Genomic DNA, 22,135 nt, shown 5'->3' on the forward strand with positions numbered 1-22,135 from the left:
CTTCGCTATTTTCATTCAGCTCAGAGACTTCAGTTAGACAGGTAATTATCCTACACCCAGCCATGATACAGGTTCAACGGTTCACAAAATCCAACGAGTTGCCATTGTCTTTTCAGTAGTTTAATTCCTTTGTGTAATTTGTACCTTTCGCATGCCAAGCAATAACTCGTCATGTCAATGACGAGTGGTCTCATCAAGAGGATGAATGATGAGTAGTTTACATCACCCCATCAATTAACTGGTTCAGATCCCTTCATTCTAAAGAATGACACGATATTTTGATTTGTGTAAAAAAAAATGATTGAAGTTACTTCTCAATGACAAATGTACATTGCAAAATCATATAGCAATCTAAACTAAGAGGCTACTGTTATTTTGATATCAACCTACAATATACACGTTCTTTGACATTAAGGCATTGAAAACACAAGGCTATTATTTATTGTCGTTAGAACCATAAATAAACAAAACGGTAATGTTTTTTTTTTTATTGGCCGAAGGTGGAAAGTAGTGGGACCAGGGTAGACAGTTGAGGTGGGGGGGGGGGGACAGGGTGGACAGTTAGGGTGCCAAAAATCGACCTCGCCTGGATGAACATTTTATCTTCGGCCTTCCTATTTTATGTAGAAATGTGTGAAGATATTAAACTCCTATAAACGATTGTAGGAATAAATATTATAAACCGAATATGATAACCAAATTCTCAGACAAACATGTAAAGAATTATGTTGTATAATTACATATTACAATTTTTCAAAGTTTAACTCAAGTACATTAGTTCCCAACTGTTTAAAAAAAAAACCTTCCGCCCCGCCCAAAAGCAGAAAGAAATCAGTATGTATGCTTTACTTAGCTTTGCCCCCCCCCCCTGCCCATTTAGAAGTTTTGAGTTGAATTCAATATGGCGGCCACCAATATGACAGACGTCCGCTTCGAACATACCAATGCGATTCTCCTTAAGCCTAACCTGTTTCTATCGTGTACCAAGCCTAATTCCTTTACTCTTTATAGGGAGTGTTAAGGGACTTTTGATTAACCCTGTAGGCCCATGTATGTGACAACATGAGATCAAGAATTACACACACACATAATATATGTGTAATTATATATAATGTGCGTGTGTGGTGTGTGAAAGTAGGTAGGTAGGAGGGGGGCCTTTGGTAATATTTTGCGGGGGAGCCCAAGATTTGTACATCCGGCACTGACCAGTGGCTATAAATGAAAGCATATGTTCTCATACATGTTCACACACTGTAAAGCAAATACAAATAACAAATTGCAGAACAAAACCTAATTCTTTGAGTACAACATGAAAGCATATGTTCTCAAGGGCTGTAGAGGGGGCAGTTTAAGGTCGTACCCAGGACCAATCTTTCACGGACGTTCTCAAAATTAAGGAAGACATCCCTTGAATCGCAGCACCCCCCTCCCCCCTGCCCCCAATGCAAATGGAGGCAGTGACAGAATCTGCTCAGGTATCCCCGTGGTCGCCATCCACGTACTCACATAACATAAGCCCCTAAGTGAAGTGGACATATGTAGTGAAAATGGTAACTTTGAGAAAAATCCAGGTTTCTGGTTAAATTCCAGGCTTTTTCCATGTTATCCAGGTTTTCCAGGTCAGTAAGACAGTATGTCCAAAAATATCTAGAAATATTCAACAATGCACCGAGTGTAAAATACTTTGTTACACATACAGCAAACTTGAAACTAACTATTATTTAGCTCGAAAATACAATTTGGAAGCAAATGCAAAAGAAAAAGATATCTGCGGGAGAGACTAACAAATGTAATGCACGAACTTGTTTAATTAACAAACAATTTTTGAGAAATGGACTGCGGCAACTGTTCGTATCACCACTCAAGAGATCACGCTAACAATGAGAACAGTGCACAGGTACTTTAAATCAATATAAGGGAAATAGTACATACATGCACTGGTCCATTCAAGATTTTTTTTACCACTCTGGTATTCGCCAGTTATTCACTGCTTTTATTTGAAAATGTTGATTTTCTGAAAATTTTAGAGAGGGCTGCAGCCCAATCAGCCCTCCCTCTGCGTACGCCAGTGGGGCTGAACAGTTATGCATTGGTAGGAAATTACTTAGCAATAACGACCGATATGTTTCCGATATTCTGGTCTTTCACGAGGTCCGTTAAAATGCATCACAGCACAGAGTCTAATTCAGTTTTCATTTCTTTAGCACCAACATTGCGTAAAAAATTACATGAATTTCATTCTTGAATATTTCAAATTAAAACTCTGGTAAATTGATGCTTATAATTGGAGTAATACTAACAAATATTTTTGAACAAATTTTATTTGTTACAATTTTCAAGCATCGGTATTGGCTGAACTTGATAAAGAGTTCAAAGTTCAAACTCAGCCCTACACTATGTAACCAAAAGTCACCAGACACCCAAGTGGATGTGACGGTGGTGTCATGGTCTGGTCTGGGCTCGGGCCATTACTTTTGGTCAATGGCAACATGAACAGTGGTGTTTATGAGAATGCTTTAGACAATAGCATGATGCTCACATTGTGGCAACAGTTTGGAATTGAGCACTTTTCTCTATCAGCACGATGATGTCCCTGTGCATAGCTGGCCGGTTCAAAGCCTGACTGGAACCCCATACAACATATTTGGGATGAACTGGAGTGTCGGTGGCGTGCCAGACCCACTTGAAACTAAAACCATCCCCTAAACGAGGCTACAGGATGAATGGAAAAAAAAACACCAGCAATATACCAGAACTTATTAGTGGCGAGCCTGCCCCGAAGAGTAAATGCTGTAAGGGAAGTCCAATATCTTAGTTACCTGGCTGGTGTCTTTGGAATGAACAGCACTGGGTGTCCTGTGACTTTTGGCTATATAACATTGGAAATTGCATGTGCTCTTTTATATTATGCATGTTATTGTATATCGTTCCATTTAAAAAAAATATGACTTTGCTCCAGATGCCCCATTTGTCGATATTTTTCGACCCACCTCATAGCTCCGATTTACGAGCCCCATTTGATATTATTGTTTCCCGCAAACCTCACACTGCTACTGTTTCTGGTTTCTTCGCTATTTCAGGTGGTACTTTTAGGTGCCTCACGAGGTATACCGTATTCACTCATGTATAATGCACACTTTTTTCCAAAATTTTTGCACACAAAAAGTGCGGTGCGTATTATGCACGGGATATTTTTTTGTGTTTACGGAACCCTATCATGTTACATATCGTTGTAAAGCTTGAATTCTGTTGTTTCTGAATATGGCAACAGTATTCCATTCAAGATGGCGACACTAATGTGCAATTCAGTTGAAATAAGCTAATTACAAAATGAAGGAACGTTCTGATTTTTGTGGTACTTTGGATGAAAGAAAAGATGAGAAAGAAAATCATAATTAAAATATATAACTGGCCAAATAATATGACACATATGGAGTGTGTAAATGCCTTAATGAAAGAAATCTTGTTCTGCTAACTGCTAGTTTGAGGGTCCTGAATGGGCCTCTCATAAAAGTTACGTCAGCCATGGAAAAAGTATATATTTTCACGTTGTTTTTTTTTTAGTATAAGTAAAGAGAAAATGAGCAAAACCATACATTCAAGTTTAAAGGCCATTTTCCACGATTTTTCACTTTGTAATCGAATGTTCTGCAACACAAGAAAAGCAGTGCTGTTCTGGCAGCATTGGAGCATACACCTCCCATCACATGGGATGCGTATCAGCAGTATTTGTTGGGTGAGAAATAACAGAAAATAACTTCCTGAGCACTGCAAATCCATAACATAATTTTGATCTCCCTTTCTACTATTACAGAATAAATAAGGTGGTTAAAGAGTGAAAGCTTTGGGATGCTAATCCTAGTGGAGGGAGAGGGGGGAGGTGACTTACTGTTTACACAAGAGGAATTCTCCTCTTGGTCCACAGCAACAGGTGACTCATTGAATAGGTATGATGTCACTAGCTCTTGATTGGTATAGCAACAGCTTTATCACCTACAACTAAGAAAGCCATTTCTTGAACCTGGATTATACTACGCATTATACGAGATAATTTTTTTTTTGTCACTTTTCCCATCAAAAACCAGGGTGTGCATTATACACGCAAGTGCATTATACACACGTAAATACGGTATGTAGAAAAAAAAGTAATCAACTTCAGAGTTCTGATCACAAATTACCAGCAAAATGTGGAAGAGGATTTCACCATACCTTTTGTTTCTTTAGTCTCTTCAGCAGATCAGCATCCCTCAGCAACTCTGCCACCTCATCCTCCGTGATCTGCTGCTTCCTCTTCTTCACCTTTGTCTTAGTTTTTTCTTTCCTTTCTTTCCTCTTCATTCTGCATTCCTTGCTCTTCGACCACGATACAGTCTCCTTTCTCCTTCTCTTCTTATCAGGCCACTCCCCAGTCGACCTGTACATCTCCAGTTTCTGTTGCCGTGATTTCTCACGCTGTTTGTCGCTGCAAGAGAAGAATAATACTTTTACGCACACGCATCATAATTGATTGCTTATGATTTGTTGTTTTAAGTCCACTTTATGCACAGTAAGGCTAATCGGGACTAGCCATACAGTTTTAAAGTGGATCCGAACCACTATGTGCCTCCACCGGGAATCGAACCCGGGACCCCTTGATTACAAGGCGACGACGCTACACACACATCATAAATATAAATATTTTACCAAGTTATAATTAAGATGAAGATCCATAGGAACAAAAATCTCAAAACAGGCATGCAAAAAGGCACCACAATGGTAAAATGAGCACTGAAAATTGGCAGCATGGATTATTTACAAAAAAGCTGTGAACTTTTAGCTTTAGAGGTGAAACAGGAAATATTTATTTATGAATATTTTGCATTAAACTGCAGTGTCCACAAAACAATGGACTACAGTGCATTGTTCTTTACATCTAAAAACCTCAAACACAGACAGCATGTTCAATACAGACCTGCATATGTATGGAAAATAACTTAAGTCTCATGCCAAACCTATCATCCCGCTACACTGTACTGCCATCTACTGAGAACTTTATAAACTACAATCTATAAGTGTTTGTGGCCTACTTACTGACTTCCCCTAATCATATTTAGCACACCATGACTTTTCTGAGCTTTCACAATTTGACAATTTAAAATCTCATATTTATCTCAAATGCAAATAACAAATGAGGCATTCCACAATACTCACCTGTATGGTATGGAATTTGTGTCCACCTCCATGGGTTCAAATTCAGACACATCTGCATTCTTCAGTTCAGGCATTTTTGGAAGCTTCAGCAGCCCAAATCCTTTCGCTAGTTTGCCAAAGTTTAAATCTGTGAACGAGAACATAACATGTGATTGCTATAGCCACATATTTACGGCGAATAAAACATCAAGACTTTGGTACAAAAACTGCTCACATTTCAGAGTGGTATAAAAAAATGGTATATTGGTGTTAAAATGATGAATAAAAGCATAAATCTGATTTAAAAACTACACTTATTACACAAAAGAAACATTTTCCTTCTAATAGAATATCTGTGTGTTTATCAGAATAATTAGAAATCCATTTTTGCTTCAAAAATATTTACAGCAGAATTAATCAATTTTCCGGGAATTGCATTAATTCACAGGATAATTCAGTGTCCCATTGGTAAATAAATTCTAAATTTCATGTTTACGGGTTTATTTCACTTTTTGCAGTTCATTTCGTGACAAAATATGGTAGGAAAATGCACCTCATAACTTTCAAAAACATGAAAAATGAACATTACAGTGTGTTATTTCATATTTAGTGTTTTCGTCAAAAATCTAATGATTGCAACCTGCATTGTTCATTAATGAATACGGAAATGTATCTTTAGGCTAGTTGTGTTGCAAGCTACTTCTGTGCAGAAACATGGACTTAAAAGATACAATTTTATCTTATTGAAACTGAATTTATAAAAAGAGAATTTAAGATGGAAGGTTCAGGTTATCTACAATTTCATAACAACAGAATTTCCTGACTTTTCCAGATAAAGAACCAAAATGTTCCTGACTCTGCACACTTTCAATCCCACTTCATCAACTTTTTATAATATTCACTTTACATGCAAAAGTAATGAATATATGGAAAACTCAACAGAAATTGACTGTTAGAATGGGGTATCAGGGGTGAGCTTTTATGTAATCCTTGGCACAAGGTTAAAAAAGATTTTTTTTAATAAAAATCATAATCATAGCATAAATAATTGGAGTAAAATTAAGTAATTAAACTAATCCGAATATCTACCACCCTCAGTACAAAATTTTTAAAAGAAAGTGGGGAAATCCAATAGGCACTGAGTGTAGTGGATTTCTACATTAAAATAGTTCAAAACATAATCCTTTCCTAGAGTATTTAATGTACAATTTCTACCAGTAATACTCAGCATATCAAATTGAAGTGTAGTTTGTCCATTGTCCTTTTTTTCTTTGTTCAAAAACCTACTGTTATTGAACTACCACAAAAATGTTGATTTTTTTTTTAGAAACAGTAAATTTCACTGACATTTCTAGAAAAAGTAAATTTCCTGACTCTTCCAATATTTACAGACTGGTAGACACCCGGAAGAAAAATAAAACTTAACAGTTGGGCTGAAAAGTTCGTAGGCTGACTCATAGATGGCGTTACTAGAATTAAATCCATGTGATTTTTACTTAGTACTAACCTTCAAAAGATACGTGTATAAATTTCACAGCTGCCGGATAATTAGTTCGTGAGATATAGCATTGTGAGTGAAGCAGCTTTTGTTATTGTGAAAAAATGGATAAAAAAGAATTTTGTGTGTTAATAAAGCATTGCTTTTTGGCGAAAAAAAATACTGTTGAAGCCAAGGCTTGGCTTGATAAACATTATTCGGACTCTGCACCAGGAAAATCAACCGTTGAGAAGTGGTTTGCTAAATTTAAACGAGGCGAAATGAGCATCGAAGACGATGCATGCAGTGGACGCCCCAAAGAGGCTGTTACCGACGAAAACATCAAAAAAGTCCACAAAATAATTTTAAATGATTGTAAAGTGAAGTTGATCGAGATAGCTGAGATTATTACATAGCGTTGTTGGAGCGTTTAAAGGATGAAATCACGAAAAAAGATTTGAAGAAGAAAAAAGTGCTGTTTCATCAAGACAATGCACCATGTCACAAATCAATGAAAACGATGGCAAAATTATATGAATTAGACTACGAATTGCTTCCCCATCCACCATATTCTCCAGATCTGGCCCCCAGTGACTTTTTCCTGTTTGCAGACCTTAAAAGAATGCTCGCTGGAAAGAAATTTAGCACTGATGAAGAGGTAATCGCCGAAACTGAGGCCTATTTTGAGGCTAAAGAGAAATCGTACTATAAAAATGGCATCGAAAAATTGTATGACCGCTATAATCATTGTATCGCCCTCAAAGGCAACCATATTGAATAATAAAATAAAATTTTGTCAAAAAAATATTTTTTACTATGTTAGCCTACGAACTTTTCAGCCCAACTGTTATGTCTATGTCTATATAAACAGTGGGAAAAACGTCATAATTCCATCTTTGTGAAATTGTTAACTTTGGTTAAGCAAAATGTATTCCGTTAGTGCTGCCGTATAGTCAAATGGTTATCAACGCTGCACACAACAGAAGAGAAGGACAGAAAGACAGGAGATTTTATTTACCCCCTGCATAAAAGAAAATGTTACAACACTCACCTTTGACTCGAAGAAGAAGATGACACTCGTGCTTCCTGTAAGCCTGGACGTAAGACACGAAGGCCCTTGTTGCCTTGTCCATGACAGCTCTGTCCTGCAGCTGGAGTTTCCTTATGGATTTCAACAAGTCTGTTCCCTTCTGTGGCAGTTCCATGCGAGCAAGTTTCACCTACCATGAAGTTCATATTTAAGTTCACATTATACAAATACAAAGACTAACTGGAGATCCATGTCTGTACCACCAAAATGTGCACCATCAGGTATCAAACTCACAGTAACACCACTAACAATACACCATTGGACACGTTGTTCACAAGGATATAAAATAAGGTACAGTTCCCCCTGCAATTTACCCCATGCCATGAGGCATATATAGGGGTATTCCAGCAGTCACATCATGGATGAAAAAAATGTCATCTGACATAGAGGGCAGGTCAGTCACCTGTACAATTTTAGAATTTTAACCCAGTGCCACTGTTGAAATTAAACTTGATGGATAACCAAGTAGAAATCTCACTGAAAAATACAGGCTCAATCAGAAAGAACTTAAAAGATAGGTCTTGGGCATACTGTGACATTGCTCTGCGTGTTCGGATGCAAATGCAATGACTGCAGCCACATATTTATGGGGAATGAAGGATCAAGATGTCAGTACGAAAAACGGGGCACATTTCAGGATCAAACACGGTATTTAAAATGGCATTTTGGTGTTAAAATGGTAAATATAATTCTAACTTGATATTAAAAACTATGCTTATTACAAAAAAATAAACATTTCTTACTAATAAAATATTTATGAAGTTGTCAGAGTATTAAGTTTATTCCCATGTAAAGGATTCTAATTTTAATTCTCAACTTTTTATGATAGAATTAATAAATATTTCCATACCTTTAAGTAACTCACAGAATAATTCAGACTTCAGAAACTGTCACATTGGTAAATAAACTCTAAATTTCGTGTTTAAGAGTTGATTTCGCATTTTGCAAATCATTTCATGACAAAACATGGTAATGAAATGTACCTCACATGTTTCAAAAACATGGAAAATATAAACTACAGTATGATATTTCACATTTCCTGTTTGAATAGTTTTAGCTAGGGATGGGGCAGATTCATCAGTATTCTATCGGTATCAGCCAATATAGGCATATCGGTGTTTCAGTAAAATTACTGATAATTATATCAATCCGATATATTTGGTATGGTCAATAAATAACCGGATTAATGGCAGAAATGGACTCATCCGTAATGGCATACTCCCCTGCGTTAAGGCACCTGACACTGTGAATGCCATGGCTCACCTCACTTCCACACAAAACCTCCCTTCCCTGCCAGTGCTGCCACCTAGCAACATGGTCTGGAACTTGTCTTGCGGACATGTGGTGTACCCCAGCCTGCCCTACATATCCCATAAGTTTCATTGCTCTGTCACTTTTTTTCGCTATTTCATGGCATAAAACCGGTTATTTATTGACCGCACCAAATATCTTACAATTTAGTGAAATATTGTGCCATTTTGTTACAATCTTAACGGATATAAACTAGGGTTGAGCCGATACCACTTTGAACCAACACCAATGTTGATTCTCTTACAAATTCCCACCGATACAGATACTTCAAAATTGCAATAATTAAAATTTGTTCAAAATATTCAATAATATTGGTGTGTAAATATTCTTCTCCAATTACAAGTATATGCATCAATTTTCCACGTGTTTTAGAATATTCAAGAATTACATCAGAATATTAAAATAAATTTTATTTTATCTATTTAAAATAGATATTATGTAATCACAAAATACAGTTTTTCATGTAAAAAGAAAAAGAAAGTTTCAATTTTGCATAATTTCCAGGATAATTAGTCTCCACCAAAGTGTTGCGCAGCATTTTTGCAGGTTTTCTGTCAATACAAATATGCCAAAAACCATAAGTTGGTATCGGTAGATGAATTCCAAATTATACTTTCTGATATCGATACCGGTGGTATCAGCTGGCTGATACCGATACGTCGGTATCAGTATAGGCTCCGCCCTAATATCAGTATAGGCTCCGCCCTAATATAAACATATAATCTCTATTCTGTACTTTATTTTTAAAGTACATAAGCAGCTTCTTTGGAATTGCAAAAGTTTGGTTCATCTGCTAACATACATTTATTAAGGATGTCAATGAATCACTTTATATTGGATATGCAGAATATCAGTTATCGGTAAATTTTATATTGGTACTTTATTGGTATCAGCCAAAATTTCATATCAGCACATCCCTAGTTTTAGAAATGATCTGCAATAGTGAAGGCAAAATTAATTGTTTGACAAGGGCAATGGAAAATTCATAAGAGATTACCTTCTGGTTTATGTTAATAAAGTCGACATATGTGTCTTCTGTAGGGAGCAGCATAACGAGTGCTGAGCCCTCATTTCCAATTCTGGCAGTCCTGCCACACCGGTGAACAAACGCAGCTGCTGAGGATGGAGGGTCAAATTGAATCACCCAATGAACAAGAGGAATGTCAACACCTCTAGCCATCACATCTGTACAAAACAATATACCTAAAGAAACATAAGTACATATTAGTGATGGTTTTATTATTATTGTACACTTGAATGAAAATTTTTAAACTTATTGAATCTAGATAAACGGTAACTTACACCACATGCAATCATTTCACTAAGCAGCAGAAGTTAAAATTGTCCAGCTTTGGCATGTACGAGGGAAAATTGAAAAGTCATTGCGCCTATTTTTTTTTATAGATTGTTATAAGTGTTATTACAAAAGCGATATATACAAGCAATGCAGTAGGCTTTTCTTGGAATGGCCCTATTGAGACTTCCGATTTATTCCACGACACGGTGCTGTTATCGGTTGGCAAAGATGGCTCAGGAAGACCATGCCATATGAGCAGTGAATTGTTATTCGTTTTTTATGGTGCAAAGGACAAACAGCCACAGATATCCACAGGGAAATGGAGCCAGTGTATGGGGACAAGTGTTTATCAGTGTGAAGTGTGCAGGGGTGGTGCAAGGGGTTTGAAAATGGATGGGAAATGTGGAGGACAATGAGCAATCGGGCCGACCTCGTTCCTTTCTGACACTGGACAACATTACCCATGTTGATGAAATGGTGAAAGCTGATCGTCGTGTTCATCTGAAGGACATTGCCACTGAACTTGGCATTTCCTATGGTAGTGTTTATGACGTTGTTCACGATTCTTTGGGATACCGCAAGATGTCGTATCGGTGGGTTCCTAACTTCTTGATGATGTCCACAAGGGCAAGCTAATGGTCATGTCACTGAAAGCGAAACCACACGTGACAAAAAAGACAATCGTGAAACTTCAGTCATGGGGGTCGGAGATTATGGAGCACCCCCCATACAGCCCAGACCTAGTCCCCAGTGATTACCATCTTTTTGGTACATTGAAGAAGATCCTGGCAGGACAGAGGTTCACGAACGACACAGAAGTACAGAACCTTGTTCGTCATTGGTTCAGTGATCAGCAACGGGCATTGCAAAACTTGTGGTACGGTAGGACAAGTGCCTCAAAGGTGTGGTGATTATGTGGAAAAATAGCAAAAAGTACGTAGAAGATTGTGTATATCTTGTTTTTCTTTTATGGTTTGTAATCTGGCAATAAATAGTTAGGCGCAAAGACTTTTTGATTTGCCCTCACACTAACTAGTGTTGGGTGATATACCCTCATGATATTTTAGCAATAAATATCATATCAGTGATATATCATCATGATATTTGGCGATATATATTGCGGAGTATCATATCATCTGTGATGATATTTTCTTGATGATATATCGCGATATCAAATTTCTGCTAAGCATCCATCTCTAGAGTCGTTTTCACGTTCAGAAGACACAATGGGTTCTTATGGGCAATGCTTTTCTTATGGGAAATACGAGCACGCTGTTGTGAAATTTCTGGATTTACAAATTTAGCTTAAGTAAAATCGGTACCTGCAGTTTTGCAGGAAATTTTGTAGAGAATACGATGGTGAACACAAAAAACTGGTAACTTGCTTACATAATTTTAGATAAATTAAAAATGCAAATTTAATGTGAAAACACAATTTTTACATTGTTTTCATTCCTAACGTTGAAACATGCCGTAAAATTGAAGCATTCATTATTAAAAAAATTGACACTGTTTTTTAATTGTCATCGGTGATGGTGGTACTCAGAATTTATCAATACTTTAAAGCATATTCGCATTAAAAAATATTCAAATAAAGTATGTGGAGATTTTTTATATTTGTGCAGTAGAAAATGTCGTCGCTGGCCATTTCTTGTTCTGTAACTCCAAGTAAAAACTTCCAGCGACAAAGTTGTGGAGAAAATAATGAAATTATTTTTTATAACCACTCAAAGGTTCCCAGAAATATTACTTCCATGCATTTGGAGTTTCTTTTTAACCCGAACCGCACGCGAAGTAAGGAGATGTTGTCTGGCCATCTTGAGCTGGCTCACCGCAGCATTCTGGCTAATCACCACCAAGTTTTCGAGTTGTTATTTTATTTCCATTCAGTAAAAATATGAACTTCATGCAGTTTGTTATAATGGAATTGAAATTACTTAAATTTAATAATTGACAATTATTTCCAATGCTGCTGTTGTGAGCAACATTAGTGCTGTCGCAAATACACAAAATACACGTTGTTTTTGTTTACATTACTGTCGACATTAATACTGAAATGAAGATCACCTTTCAGTTTCCAAGGTACACATAAATTCATAGACACCATATTAACCTTTGAAAAGCTTTCCAACACGTGGCAAAATATGGGGCTTCAAGATAGAAATATGACATGCCTTGCTTGAGTCATTCACGTCTTATCAGTTCACGTGGGCCATAACTCATTTGTTTGTTTGGGTTGCAACTTGAATCTAACCCATGTACTTGAGTGAGAGATCTGCTTTGGTCTGTTTAGACTTTTTCCCTCTCTCGAAAAAGTGTTTTCAGTTGTGTGAGCGCTCAGGGATTTTTTCTTTTTTAAGTGATTTCTGAAGTGTCATATTCGTGCATTACACTCGCGTGTGTAGTGATCGCAATGGATCATAGTAAAAAGGATAACTGTAACGTTCACAGTATAATATTAATATTAATAATTACATATAATTGTCATTATATATACAAAATACGTAACATCTTCATTGTGAAGGAAGGTCATCACTTCCCGGCGACATGAGCTAGCGCTGTATTGGCAACACTGTGCTGTTTCTCCATAAGTGCCGTTGTGTCTTCTGAACGTGCAAACGACTTTAGTACTAACTTATTTTATTCCAGCTTTTGCCACATTATGTGGTTTCTTCAGGAGTTAAGACAATAATCAATGTGGCTGCCTTGCTGACAAGAAGTAAAGATGTCAATTTGTTTATTGTACTCACAACAGGAACTGTGGCCATCTTTACTTCTTGAATGAAATAAATAATAATAAAAAAAAAGTTAGTACATGCCAAAGCTGGACATTTTTAACTTCTGTTACTTGTGGAATTTTGCTTGAAGATAAACCAAGTTTTGTAAGTCTCTCTGGGATTTGAAGTTTGGCTGTGAAGTGGCAAACCACATACAAGAGATGAAAGCTGATTCTCACTGATAACCATATACAGTAGAGCATCGATTATCCGAACGTCGGTCAACCGAACGACCGCTTAACCGAACTGTGTACTCGCTCACTTTCAGATATCTGTAATGAAAAAAGTACGTGACTTAGCTGCTCGTAAGCGTGTAGGCTTGCTTAGACAGACCAAAATAAAGGATTTTTTTAAACGTTAATTTTGTGTACTGTGTGTATTGTTCATGCAAAATGCGTATGTAATATGTACATATTTTTGTTTAATAAACTGTACCACATACTATATATTCCTACTAAAGTTGCCTTTGTACGTTACTTTGTAATACATACTTAAAGAGATGCCTGTTTTTATGAATAAATTTACTGTACAGTACTTCTTTTTGGCAAATAAACATGTACAGTTCGATTATCCGAACAAACCAGTTTTCCGAACACCCATGTCCCCCAATTACTTCGGATAATCGACGCTCTACTGTACTTGAAAATTGCAACAACTAACAAGTTGTTCACTGAATCTTGACTAGACCTTATGATGACATCAAGATTGAGTTGAAAGCTCGAACAAACTTTCAAAGTGGTTTGTATCGTGCTGTTTGTTTCATGATGGGTGCGGTAAATGCAGTTTTAGTATTGCATATGTGAAGTTTGGTGTTTCCACTTTCAGAATTTAGAGGATTTCCAATAAACTCCCCCCTCCACCCATCCAATAAATATGAACCATGTCCTAGCAAGCAACACAAGGCAGAAAACAACCCAACCTGCCAGTCACCATCCTGCAATGCCACCAGATGAGGGAAAGCAAAACAGCTGCCAGCATAAAACACAGCAGATGGTGACGCAAATCAAGAAATATGTACCAGATGGGGAAAAATGGAACTACTCGTACCACAGCTTAAGATCAAACAAAGCACTACCATTTCCATCCCAGATACTGCATTCTCTGTTAATGAAGGCAGTGTGCCTTAAAAGTTAACCGTAGCTTACGAGTGCCATACAAGAAACGTACTTACCTGAGGGGATTGGGGGGGGGGGGTCAAATGTCCACTTACTTTAATCATTAAAATTCAAGAAACCATTTCCTTATTGAATTGCTTCTTGCTTTCTTGTTTATAGAAGTTTAGTTATTTATTAAATATAATGACTTAAAAAATTCCCATCATTTATAAAAAATAATAAACAATTATTGCATGAGTGTCACACCCAATCTTACCATTCGCGAAAACTCACAAAAGCCATAATAATTTTTTCTTAATGCTTCTTTGTTTACAGACGTTCAGTTGTTTATTAATTATAATAATTACAAAAAATATCATCATTACCAACCAATTGTACTCTCTCACTAGCATGAGCGTCGCAAATAACATGCTTTTAAAGCTGGTGCCTGATACACCCTCCAAGTGCATTTTTCCTCCTATATACATTACATTTATGTTCTTTATGAACAAAACTAATATAGAATATTCCCTACAGAACAATGTAATTTATTTTCATTTCTTTATAAAAAATTTCAGTTGAAAAATTGAAAAAATAGAGGTGGTGGTCCTTACAGTGTGCTCCCACCCTGGACCTCTTGGGTATGCTAGGGCTATTAAAAAAAAAGAAACATCCTAATTCATGATGTGGAAACACAACACTTCACACATTCAAGAATTGTTCAAAATATTCCTTAATGTTACTTGGCGAGTATTCCATCCCAATGATAAGCACCAATTTACCAGAGCTCATCAAAATAATATTACAATACCTGTTACGTAATCACAAAATATAGCTTCTCACACAAAAATAAGTGGAAACTTCGAATTTTTCATAACCCCAGCATAATTATACACCATGAAAGTGTTGCATTGTATTTTTGAAGACCCCACAAAAGATCAAAATGCCAGGAAAGGATTGGCTCAGTCCTTTTACAGTCTAATATTATATTATTGCAATTATAACAATAAAATATAAAACTGCTTTAGTGCTACTTACCACTCTCCAAACTTCGGAAATCGTCAAAAACTTTATACCTCTTGTCCTTCATTTGTCCATGAAGACATCGTATTGGCACATTACGGATAAAGCTGCAAAAAATAAATCATTTTTATCAATTTTATGCTCTCCATAGATGAATATGGTTCACAGAGCAATTCCATATAAATGTCAAATTTGATGGTTATCATTCATGTTATCGGACTTTAGACATGGTAAGATATTAATATCCACACAAAACGTGCATAAGTGTCATGGAACAACGAGTTTCATGTGTATATTTCTATCAACTTGATGGTGAAAATTATATATCAGTGAAGAGCAATGTGCTGTACATATTTTTAAAGGAGAACATCTTTAGAATGTGAATATGCAATTCATGTGTTTCTAAACTCTAAAATTTGTCTGTAAGAAATTACTTCATCAACTATTATTCCACTAACTTTGATTCAGAAAATCCAGATTCATAGGTTGTAAATTATGTTAATCTGTTACCTTCAAAATTATTCTTATATACTGCTGGCAGAATATTGATTGATTGTTTTGATTTTGTTTATTTCACATTTCTGCCACTTTTGGCTAATTGCAAATATGAGTGATAAAGCGAGACACAAAATGCCCAGGCTGGGATTTGAAAACGGGACCCCTGACAATGTAGCATGGTGGCTGGCTGCTGGCAGAATAGATTTCAAGAAATATCCTGGGTTATATTATTTTCATTATATGTTTTATGAATCATATAAAACAAAATTAAACGTAAATATAACTGCTTGTAAAGTGCCAGTCTGTAACCTCTAGAAATCCTCTATACATATTCTATTCATAATTGGGAAAAGAGAGACCACTTCCAACCGCATAGCCAAAGTCCTTCTCCTATTTGGCATCAAAGTAGCGCACAAACCCAACTCCAAAATAACTGATAAACTGAACAAGCACAAACGGTACTTCCTCTCCCCCCTTGACAACCCAGGTGTATACGATGCAGAGTGTGAATGCAAGGCTCATTACATCGGCAGGTCCATCAGATCTGTCAATGAAAGAATCCAACAGCACCTAGCAGATGCGAAAAAAGCCCAACCCACTACTGGTCTTGCTAAACATATCAAATACAATAACCATAAAATTCAAAAGGTTCGAGTCAAACACACTGCCCACATGCTCGTAGACACCAAAATCAAGGAAACGCACGCCATAATGCACTTCCCGCACGAACTAAACATCGATAGCGGGGAAGCGCACCACACTTGGATTCCACTACTGCAGCAGTTATCGCCCGGAAATAGCAGACGACGCACCAAGATGCACAGCACACCTAACGGCAGCCAGAGAACTACGAACAAAAGACGCACGCCAAGCAACAGCGCAGCAAGTTCCAACGAGGATGGTGGCAGTGGCCACTGAAATTAATCGAAAAAGAAGAAAAAACAGCTTCGCGGATAAAAGTGAGTACTAGTTTCTCCGTATTTACAAATTCTAGTTTCCAAACATTGTATTTTCTACAGGATTACAGGATACAGTAACAGTTCACAAAATATGTGATGAAGCATAGAAATTTCCAACATACTGAGCAGAAGACAGGCAAGACCATGGAGAATAATTCTCTCTGGTCAATTCTCACTGATATCAAGGATTTTCATGCCAGCCCAGCAGCCAGTTGGAAAATGACACTACCTGGTAATCAAGGCACCTTGTTTGTGGTCTTTCAGTGGAGGACATTCCAGAACATCGGTATGGTATCGGGTATGTGACCATATCAAGCATTGAACCATAATCGTCGTAGATTTGGGACTCAGGGTGTCTACCAAAATAACAAATCAAAAATTATTGACTTTCTTTTGACCTTTTATTTTCATTTTCGACCCCTACTTATTTTTTTAATTAAGAAAATAATATTAATTTAATGAAAAACCCCTACCAAAAGGCCAGTTAAGATGAAAACTGAAGCTGTATTTAAGAAGAGAATTGGACTTCCTTTATCTATGAATGCATCCTGGACTGCATTTGGCAGACTAGCAAGGCTCCGGCATATGGACTCACAGCCAGTATAATCTTATGTGGGGCTTATGGTGTCATCCCTAAATATTTGTGATTGCCCCTTCATTCATCTTATCTTACCACCCCTCATTCTCATCTTCGCGATTAGCCAAAGGGGCAGAAAATTGAAGTAAAATAAACTAAATCAATGAATCAGTCATAGAAAATCATCAGTGATAGAAAAAATTCTTGATCACAAGCATAATTTCTTGCCTTTCATTAACTTCTTGACCTACTTGTTGATTTCTTTGCACTCTTGATTGGTAGACACCCTGTGACCACTCTGTTCACATGTTGTAATGTCTCTATATCACATTGTCTTCTTCAAACTGTACTGTGATCTAATGACAACTGTGTGTGGAAGAGCACAAAGTACCTACAATTAGAAACCTGATTCTATACACACACACACACACATATGCACAACATATATGAGGGGGTATCAAAAAGTTTTGCCTGTTGAGGTATAATTTGTTTAATAATGGAAAGATTGAAACAATGAACATACATATAGTTTCCTGTAGCATCCTCTACTCGGAGTTACCCTTCCACACAGTTGCCATCACGTTCGATGCATTTGTACCAGCGTTTTATCCAGCCATCAAAACCAGTTTGGGAAAATTCCACAGAACACTCCCTACCCCACTGTTCAGAGCTGTTTTAACCTCCTGTATGTCATCGAATCTCATGTCACGAAGCACAGACTTTATGGTATCCCAAACTCTCACTCATTGCATGTGCTGATCCATAGGACATGTATACTGAATCAGAAATTTCCTGGATGGTGATGCGTCTATCCTCTCGAATGAGCTCATCATCCCTGTGGCAGTTGTCGTCGGTCAACGACGTTGATGGCCTGCCACTCCTTGTCATGATCATACTTTCGGTTTCTCCCACTTTGAACTTAACTACTTAAGTCTGAGCTAAGTCTGTCCTTCGTGGCATGAGATTCGATGACCTGCAAGAGGTTAAAACAGCTCTAAACGGTGGGGCAGGGAGTGTTCTGTGGAATTTTTCCAAACTGGTTTTCAGGGATGGATAAAACGCTGGCACAAATGCATTTAACGTGATGGCAACTGTGTGGAAGGGTAACTCCGAGTAGAGGATGCTACAGGAAACTATATGTATGTTCATTGTTTCAATCTTTCCATTATTAAACAAATTATACCTCAACAGGCAAAACTTTTTGATACCTCCTCGTATATAAGTTCATCAACTCTTACTTTACGAGCATAAGCACTCATGACTCACTGTTTTAAAAGTATAGAAAAATACTCCACACATGCACATGTGGACATGAATATCATGAACTTCTTTTGACCCTGTTCCTTAATGAAAGATACGAGTTGGGAAAACTTCTTGTCAGCTTCGCACATGGTGTAATAATTGTCCAAGGTTGCCGGTGTGCGGAGGTCACTGTCCGTCCCCTTCTCCTTTACGGTGATCACGACGGGGTTTCGCAGACCGGCACGAATCAAGTTCTCAACTTCCTTGGTCTGTGTGGCAGAGAAGAGGCCCGTTCTCCTTTGGCGTGGCATGTACCGGAGGATGGAGTTGATCGTCTTTTCAAAGCCCAGATCTAGGAGTCGGTCAGCTTCGTCTAGCACCAGCACGTCCTAAATGGAAAAGAATTACATTTGTTAATTACATTGTGACAACCTTATGTGCAATCCTTTATGTAACAACTAGGGGTGAGCTGTTATTCTGTTTGAATACTAACAAACTGAAATGTATTGTTAATAAAAATGACCAATTTTCAGTCGTTTTCTTAGCTTGAAATGATGCCAATGCCAATTTCCAGGAGGGGGTGTCAAAGTACCAGTTCAACCACCCCTCCCAACGACCATAACCATATATTATTATGAATCATATTTGGTCCAACAACCTGCAAATACAATATTTCACATTAAAATCGTTAACAGATAATAGCAGGAAGCTATTAGCGTTTATTTTCAGTGCTGAGCACAGTATACAATCTTATACAGCACTAAGTCACATAAAAAGTACTAAATTACAAGGATAAAATATGCAAAATGCATAACAATATGGCAATCGTAACATATTATTAATTCAAATAACATATAAATAATACAAATCTTAGCAACAATAATAATGGTATACACACAAACAACGTAATAAGCAAAACCTGCTCTGTAGATTACAATATACTCTATGCACACACTAAATGCATGCCTCTTCCTCAATTGTGACGTTCAAAAGTGTTAAAATTACATCAATTAAATAATGAAAATTATTTGACTTTCCAAAGTATGTAGTAGGTGGGGAAATGACAGAGGAAATTAAGGCCCAGGAAGAAAAAGTGATATGTAATATTTAAGATGAATTATCATTAACATATGCCGGTTTGAACTATGTTCAAGCATAATGTTATGTATTTGCTTGTATGTGTGTGTGTGTGTGTGTAATATAAACTGTACTGCTTTATTGTTTGTGTCTCTGTGTTTATAAATTGTATTCTTTTTATTTATTTCCTTCTATTTAATTAGTAAACAGATGTAAGATAATAGGCATTATAGCCTTAACTTCCTCATGTACACAAATAAATAAGCAAACAAATAAATAAATAAATAAATACAGAGTGAGTCAAAAGTCAGGTTACATAGGGATTTATAGTATTATCTTCAATGTGTGCACCTTGAACATCAATGCATTTGTGTACACGATGTTTCCACATCTCCAGAACCCTTTGCAGAATGTCCGGCATTATCATGTCTGCACATTGCACAATGCGTTTCTTCAGATGCTGGATGTTCTGAATCTTAACTGAGTAGACGAACATCTTTAAATGACCCCAAAGGTAAAAAATCCATTGGTGTCGGTACGAAGACTCAACGAGATCACAGTGCATGCACAAGGAAACTGGTCAAAACAGACAAGGAAAACTCCTACGTAACCTGACTTTTGACTCACCCTGTATATATATAAAGGAAAAAGGTAAAGTGCTCCCTGTGCTTAGCACCACACCATGAATGCGTAGGGGGTGTGGGGGTAACGCCCCACACTGTCTTGATCCGGTCATCAGTGGGGGTGATGTGATCAGCATCACACCCCTGACCACCTTTACCCCCCAGGGTTTCCCCCAGGTACCCATGTCATTTGACGCTGGGTGGGCGTTAGAACGTTCCAACGTTAGAAAAGTTCCCAGATTTGAACAGGCCGGGACCTTTAGCATGGTAGTCAGATGCGTTGCCGACTGAGCCACCGCAGTCTGTATATATATATACATACACTTACCACTTCTTTTACGGCTTTTACTAAGTTGAGGTCATCTTGATTTGTGAGGAGGTCCTCTAACCGCCCGGGTGTGGCAATCAAAATATTGGCACCGTGCTTCTTCAACTTCGCAATGTCAGCAGACACATTGCTCCCACCTATTAGCAGAAGTGATGAGAACTGGGGAATATGCTTCAGGAAGGACTGGAGGACCTCGTAGATCTGCGTTGCCAGTTCTCGAGTTGGAGATATAACGATCGCCCCCACTTCCGTCTTCTTCAGCTTCTCTGATCGCTTCTGAGAACGAGAAGAGAAGATCTATTCAATAGCGACTGAAATCAATATATCGGAACTGATACAGAAATCATTAAAAGTTTCATGTTTAAGCCAACTGTGATACTCAACATCTTTGAAAATTTATATTTTCTAGGAATTGGACAGATTAATCCAAACCCTATTCGTATTGGCCAACACAGGCAATTGGTGCATTTGTAAAATGCATATTTTATACATTATTTGCTACTTGCAAGACTTGCAAAACAGATTTTGTACTGCATAGATATGTGACACCTGCACTGAAACAACAAAAATGGACCATTGAAATTGAAGGTGCTATACTTTCATTTCTGTCAATCTAGCTGTAATATTATGCTTATTAGTAGTTCTCACAAACTTACGGGGGGGGGGGGGGGGGAATTAAGTCAACCTCTGTGGTGGAGTGTTTAGGACAGCATGCTATGATGTCAGAGGTCCTGGGTTCGAATTTCGGCCGGGACATGTGTTGTTTGTGAGCGTCACCATATCAATTCTCATCCTCATCTTTGCGATTAGCCAGACAAAAGAGGCAGAAACGCGAAGCAAAATAAACCAAATCAATCAATCAAAAAAAAAAAGTTTTAGGTGCTTAAAAGTAAGAAATTAGACCCTAAACTAAACTCTTAAATTACATTTTACATAATGCTATAAAAGTTGTTATTATAACGAACTGCAGATTAAATGAAGTTTTATTCTTACACCAACGTCCATGTCTTTAAAAAATATATATATTTTAATAACAAAATTTTACAGCACTTGAGCTCCTCTTTTAATTTCACTTCATTTTAATTATACAACTTGGTTTTCATAATTAGCAGCGCAGTAAATTATGAAACATTTTCTCAAATTTTCAGTGAAACCAGTCAGTATCATTTTACAAGCAGAAAAAAAATCTCTTTACAGAGATTCACTTCTGGAGGCATGTCTTCACTTCAACTCATGTAAACTTATGCCACACAATTCAGACCCCTCCGGACCCTCACTCTAAATAAGACGTTGCTTACATACACTCCAATAACAAAAAAACAATAAGTTTCGTCTTCCTCAGACGAAGAACTCTGATACAGGGTTGAAACGTTACATGTTAAGTGCTTTTACATCTTAATAAACTGCCTTGGTCGCAACTTAGTGTTTTTAATATGGAAACAATGCTTAATTATATTACAATAACAATTGCATACATATAGGTATGTGTATACTAACTAAAAACGTTACTGCCTCCAATGAGCTTCCATGTAAAATGACTGGCAAAGGAAGGAAAATGCTTACAAGATGACGTCACAGAATCCTGTAACCGCG

The 22,135-nt window shown here is 37.2% G+C and overlaps 1 protein-coding gene across 1 annotated transcript in view; it reads right to left on the reverse strand.

The window, feature by feature from the left end:
* Positions 1-22,135, reverse strand: part of LOC145992251 (ATP-dependent RNA helicase DDX55) — a 48,976-nt gene that overhangs the window by 12,100 nt on the left and 14,741 nt on the right. Inside the window, exons 4-10 of the mRNA XM_083128607.1 lie at positions 20,543-20,818; positions 18,539-18,903; positions 15,254-15,345; positions 10,045-10,250; positions 7,698-7,866; positions 5,191-5,317; positions 4,210-4,462 (exon numbers count right to left, since the gene is read on the reverse strand). Of these exons, the coding sequence (XP_082984733.1) occupies positions 4,210-4,462; positions 5,191-5,317; positions 7,698-7,866; positions 10,045-10,250; positions 15,254-15,345; positions 18,539-18,903; positions 20,543-20,818 (1,488 nt within the window). The remainder of the gene's footprint in view (positions 1-4,209; positions 4,463-5,190; positions 5,318-7,697; positions 7,867-10,044; positions 10,251-15,253; positions 15,346-18,538; positions 18,904-20,542; positions 20,819-22,135) is intronic.

This window comes from Lepisma saccharinum, chromosome 9, assembly GCF_977018435.1.
Source record: "Lepisma saccharinum chromosome 9, izLepSacc3.1, whole genome shotgun sequence".
Taxonomy (NCBI): domain Eukaryota; kingdom Metazoa; phylum Arthropoda; class Insecta; order Zygentoma; family Lepismatidae; genus Lepisma; species Lepisma saccharinum.